At 46.3% G+C, this 6,000-nt stretch overlaps 1 protein-coding gene across 1 annotated transcript in view; it reads right to left on the bottom strand.

Annotated features, from left to right (window-relative positions):
• Window positions 1-5,488, bottom strand: part of LOC106571968 (piezo-type mechanosensitive ion channel component 2) — a 26,968-nt gene extending 21,480 nt beyond the window's left edge. Inside the window, exons 1-13 of the mRNA XM_045696085.1 lie at window positions 5,395-5,488; window positions 5,108-5,153; window positions 4,850-5,009; window positions 4,343-4,556; window positions 3,937-4,150; window positions 3,218-3,386; window positions 2,874-2,966; window positions 2,717-2,770; window positions 2,440-2,581; window positions 2,135-2,145; window positions 1,373-1,672; window positions 790-1,168; window positions 395-576 (exon numbers count right to left, since the gene is read on the bottom strand). Coding sequence (XP_045552041.1) covers window positions 395-576; window positions 790-1,168; window positions 1,373-1,672; window positions 2,135-2,145; window positions 2,440-2,581; window positions 2,717-2,770; window positions 2,874-2,966; window positions 3,218-3,386; window positions 3,937-4,150; window positions 4,343-4,556; window positions 4,850-5,009; window positions 5,108-5,153; window positions 5,395-5,428 — 1,998 coding nt within the window. The 5' untranslated portion in view covers window positions 5,429-5,488. The remainder of the gene's footprint in view (window positions 1-394; window positions 577-789; window positions 1,169-1,372; window positions 1,673-2,134; window positions 2,146-2,439; window positions 2,582-2,716; window positions 2,771-2,873; window positions 2,967-3,217; window positions 3,387-3,936; window positions 4,151-4,342; window positions 4,557-4,849; window positions 5,010-5,107; window positions 5,154-5,394) is intronic.
• Window positions 5,489-6,000: the final 512 nt, after the last annotated feature.

Here is a 6,000-nt window from a genome sequence, read left to right on the forward strand (position 1 = left end):
CAGAGTACATTTTTTCCCCCTTCCCTTCTGAAAAACATCCGACTGTTCATAGCGTCTCGTATGTATGATTTACCGTTTACATTTTAGCGCACACGTTTATCCAGAGCGACGTACAGGAGCAATTAAGGTTAAGTTCCTTGCTCAAGGGCACATCGACGGATTTATCACCTGTCGGCTCAGGGATTCAACCTTTCGGTTACGGGCCTAATGCTCTTAACTGCTAGCCTACCGGCCACCCTGAGATGTGTGCTATCTGGAGGAGTTAAGTAATATTCGTTGTTCACTGGAACATGGACAGTAAAGTTGTATTGTACATTGTATGTCATGTGCAGCATACACATCACCACTGACATACACTACAACACTATCTAGGAGTCACATATATGAGGCCCACCTGGTAGAGGACGACGCAGAAGAGGAACAGCACGATGTAGAGGATCTTGTAGACCATCACCTTCCCGGAGAAGCTGACCACGAAGAACATGGAGCAGCAGAACAGGATCCAGTACTTCACCAGGGTTCCTTTGACGGCTGAACCCAGCATCTCCATCATGGGAGAGCTTTCACCTTCATCCGCTGAGGGAGAGGAGGAACACAACGTAGAACACGTCACCATACCTGGGTCAAGGTTCAAACACCTATGAGTTAGAGAGCACTGTTAAGTGAAGCTTGTTATAAACACCTAGGAACAACATCATATCCATTTCTAATGCATCGTAACTGAATTAGAGAACGTGACTTTATTGACGTAAAGCCATAAAAGATGCTTATAAAGAGAGGAGTCCATACGTGGGAGTACTTTCACTTCCTCCAGAGACTCGTCAGACTCCTTGAGATCCTTCTCTTCCTGTTTCTCCTTCTGTTGTTGGCGGAACAGCAGCCAAAAGCTGAAGGTGTACAACACCTTGCCTCCCAGGTGGATGCAGGGTGCTGGGTAGATGGCCATGTCAAAGTCCACCAGCACGGCATGTGGCAGGCCAGGGTACAGTTCATCCCGCCGCAGCCTCAGGCCGCTCAGGAAGGAAAGCAGCAACAGCAAGGTGCCGTACACCGCCAGGAAGGGAGCGCTCATCATGGCGTAGCGCCGACGGTCACGTATCATCCAGATCACACACGACCACACCAGCAGGACGAACGTCAGCCAGCTGTTATAGGTGATGCTCCACACCTGAGTGGTTGAAGGAACACAGGAGGCATGCCACACATCCTATAGTCATACCCATGTTCCCGTTCAAAGACTGCGAGGTAATGTGAAGGTAACGTAGCTCTATTCAGTTCGACTTTTAAAGGAATTGTTTTCAGAGAGTTAATTGTTCAATGACTAATGTCTACACCAAAACCGTAATAGCATCGTGGAAAGAAAGTGGTTTACCATCATGATGATGAGTGCGCTGATGTAGCTGTGCTTCATGATGAACAGGCCAAACACAGCCAGTCCACTGGGGGCAGGATGGGTTGGCACATTCTCTTCCTCGCTCATAGACACCTCACTCTGTCCCTCACTCCTCCCCTCCCTCATAGACACCTCACTCCTCCCCTCCCTCATAGACACCTCACTCCTCCCCTCCCTCATAGACACCTCACTCCTCCCCTCCCTCATAGACACCTCACTCCTCCCCTCCCTCATAGACACCTCACTCCTCCCCTCCCTCATAGACACCTCACTCCTCCCCTCCCTCATAGACACCTCACTCCGTCCCTCCCTCATAGACACCTCACTCCTCCTCTCCCTCATAGACACCTCACTCCTCCCCTCCCTCATAGACACCTCACTCCTCCCCTCCCTCATAGACACCTCACTCCTCCCCTCCCTCATAGACACCTCACTCCGTCCCTCCCTCATAGACACCTCACTCCTCCCCTCCCTCATAGAAACCTCACTCCTCCCCTCCCTCATAGACACCTCACTCCTCCCCTCCCTCATAGACACCTCACTCCTCCCTTCCCTCATAGACACCTCACTCTTCCCCTCCCTCATAGAAACCTCACTCCTCCCCTCCCTCATAGACACCTCACTCCTCCCTTCCCTCATAGACACCTCACTCTTCCCCTCCCTCATAGACACCTCACTCCTCCCCTCCCTCATAGACACCTCACTCCTCCTCTCCTTCCCTTCCTCACTACTCTCTTCAACCTCCTCCGACTCTGAGAGAGGAAAACAGCAGAAGATGGAGTTTAGGAAAGTTTTTATACCGTATAATTGTCATATTTTAAGGCTATGTTGTATCAGTTTCTACACTAGTGATGAAAATGTATTCAATATTCAATTCCTACCATTTATTCATGACTGGGTAAGATCAAAATATCCAGGTGGATATAAAAAATGACTTCCCATAAGTCAAACCTTTCGTCTATAACCGAACATTGTGGTAATTCTACCAAATAATGGACCTTGGAGTAGATTTGACTTGGACATTGACAAGGCTGGCAGGTACATACCTTGTGAGGGTGACAAGTCTATTCCTTCATATTGTGGTGGAGGGTAGCAGTTTGCATACCCTGCCCCTGGCCCTCCCAGCAGTAACCCCATCTCCTGTCCTCTCAGATCATGCCATGAGCTGCTCATCATTAAGACCATTGGCTGCAGAGGAAAAACAGTATACTAGGAATTCTGGCTTTGAAGAATGGTGATGCGCACTGAATGTACGGTGTCTAACCACACATGTAACGTCCCGTTAAGGGATTTATGACAACACATTGGGAGAGCAGAATGTACCTCCTGCACCCCCTCATCTGGCATGTAAGTTTCATCATCCGTACTGGTCAGTAGCTGCAAAAGAAAAGAGAATTGTTCCAGAAATCTGTAGAAAATCATGATGGTTAAACTACAGGAGAATGTAGAAGAAAAATAGAACTGTAGTAGATTTCAACACCTCCAGTCTGTCTCCTGAAATGAATAAGATCTTGGAGAAGCTGGGGGGATCCTCAGGGATTTCTACTGAACTCTCAGACTTCACCAGAGTATCCTAGCAGAAATACACAGACGGCACCATGAAATGACTGACACACAATTAACACTTCCAACAAAGGATAAACCAGCAGAGTTTTATTTCATCCACAAGACATTGACAGCGTCTGACATGGCACCCTATTCACTATATAGAGCCCTATCCCCATTTACAGTAGTGCACTATATAGGGAATAGGGTTCCATTTCAGACGCAGCTATTCACTATGAAGGTCTTAGTTACATTAGAGTCTCAGTCTAGGTAAAGTACCTCTTCTTCAGTGATGTAGACCCACTTGTGCAGCAGAGCCACCAGTGTGTAATAAAGGAGCAGCACCACCATGGGGTTGGTGAAGACAGGCCAGCTGACATCTGCCTGCAGAACCAGACTGTATGGCTCAGTCCCATTGGTCCGGATGAACGCTGTCATACCAAACAGCCTGAACAAAACCAGAGGGCGATTAATCTCTTGGCACAGACCACGTAAACAAAAATGGTACCGTAGATCTCTCGTGATACAACGGAATGCGTGAAACAACGAGCAGTATTAGTTGCTTCGGACAAATCACGATTTCCCAGGTATTAGCATCTTTCAAATTTCGGAAGGGGAGGGGACATTTTGGCCCATAGACTTGTTTGCTCTTTGTTCCGGTTCCGATCTCTTCTCTTAACACATATGGACTCAGAACTTAATCGAGCATCTGACTAATTACAAACAACATTCACAGTAGATAGATCAACTATATACTGAAATTGGAAGACGAGCGTGTATCAGTTTACGACATTTAACAATGATTTGTATATGCTTGTGTCCAGTGTAATAGAGTGTGTAATTATTTGGTATTTCGACAAGTATGAATAAATACAATCTGTTTTTCAGTGGCTGTTTTTCAGCCAGCAAACCAATATGGTTAACATGACTGTGTGTATCTGCACAGTCAGCATCCAGCCAGTGTCCAGCGTTGCTACATCCTGGTCCTGTGACCCTACCTGGCGTAGATGTCCTGTGGGGGTACGATCTGTTGGGCCAGGGGCAGCTGGTACAGGTAGAGGCTCAGCAGGTGACCAGCGCTGAATATAGCCATCATCACACAGAGGGTACTGAAAAACAGCAGGCTGAGGGAGCGGAGAAAAACCCACCACCACACCAGGCCCAGGAATGTCCCGAAATACACTGCTGAAGTCAGGGAAGGTAGGGTGATGCCTGGTACAGGGGGAAGAGGACCAGTCAAGAGGAGAAAGGAGAAGATTTATAGTACCATGCGGGAGCAGATATTAAATGTGTCTTATTTTGCCTGAGCTGGACAGCAGAGAATGCTGAGCCAATGCAAGACTTTAAGTCTGGCATGCAAGACAAGTACGTGAGAGTACAAAGTGGCAGCCCTTTGAGATGTACCTGCCAGCCCCAGTAGTATGGTGACCACTACTTTCCCTGCTGTGTTCATGATGGCGGACAGCAAGAGGCGCAGTCCAAGGGCAAATGCAATGAACTTCTGGACAATCTGAGGAGGGGTTACCGGCGCCGCTGTGATTTCATCTGAGCTGTCACAGGACGAGCCATCTGTGACATCACTTTCCACTTCAGACTCTGAGTCGGACATCTCCACATCCTGCTTTGTCAAAAGAGCACAAGTTTGATGGACAAGAAGTTGGTGTTGTTTCATAACACTATTTTACTTTCTAACAGATTCAAGCTGAAGGAGGACCATGCTCAAACCACTAGAGTAGAGGTGCTGACATACTGCGTGAGAAGGTGAGGCGCCCTACCTTCACATTCTTGAAATCCTTTACAACATATCACCATGTATGATGTACTTTTCTAAAGCTCTCAGGTAAAACAATAATGGTAAAACTATACTGTGAATTGAACAAAAGTGGCAGATGAAATTGGCCATGTGGATACCTCAGGGTCAGAGGGTTTGATGCAGTTCTCGTGGACATTAAGTTGTGGCACGGGACACAGCAGCTTCCTGACCAGGCAGAGTATGAAGAGCCCAGACAGGAAGAGCCCCAGATCAGGGGCTAAGTGACGAAAAGTGTTCCCTGCATCCACCAAACTGAACCTGGGGACAGAACACAAGACAAATCTGATGAACAACACCCGCATTAGAAACACCACCAAAGTCTGCTTTAAAAAAAAGTTAAGAAAATGTGGCCCTACCGTACAATGCCCAGATGGTAGAGAACATTTTCCCAATATTCGTTCTCTGTTGAACAACACAAATATTTCAGATAGAAATCAAGTTTAGTCGTATCAGCAAAATGCCAAAGCAACATCCACCCTCATCAAATGTTCATTGAATGAGTAAGTAATACGTTCATCATACTCTCCATGTATTGAAATGCTTAAACAAACTTCTTCTGCCTCTATTTTGAGTGGTGTTCAGCAGCATCTCTGAGTAGTCTGTTAGTGGCTCAGTGAGCTGATAGAGGCTGGTGTTATCTTACCATTCTGAGGTACGTAGGCAAAAGTGATCTGCATGAAACACTGGAGAGCCAGAAACGTCACGCTGGTAGAACAGATGAGCAGCAGGAATGTCCCCGTTTTTCCTTTACAAATACAAGCCCAGAGACACAGATTAACAGAGGTCGAATATCATATATTTTCAATTTCTTTGAGAAACAAAACATATTTCTTCCTTCCAACACGTCAAAGACACATACAAGGCATTCAGATCAGACTGTCTGTGTTCTGTTATCATCCATATGGGGACCACTACATGTAATTAGGCTGTTACTTTTTATGGCCTTTTTCTACTCCATTTTCCCCTATCTTAATGGCTGAGGATAGTGGTGGAGTCTACTGCGGCAATGCAGATCCCATTTGTCTCTATATTTACAGATAGTGAGCTGTGCATGGCTTCAATATGGAAATATATATTATAGTTTGGCTTTTAATCAAATTAAATGGGAAACAAGCTATATGTTACAGGAAAAGAACATACATGTTTCTAAATACGACTCTGGCTCGCACAAGCCAAGGCTCGTTCAAGGCTTCTTACTTTTGCTTCTAAATATGAGGGTCGCTTCATCATCATTTCATCCCTCTTTTCA

Source organism: Salmo salar, chromosome ssa15 (genome assembly GCF_905237065.1).
Source record: "Salmo salar chromosome ssa15, Ssal_v3.1, whole genome shotgun sequence".
Lineage (NCBI taxonomy): Eukaryota > Metazoa > Chordata > Actinopteri > Salmoniformes > Salmonidae > Salmo > Salmo salar.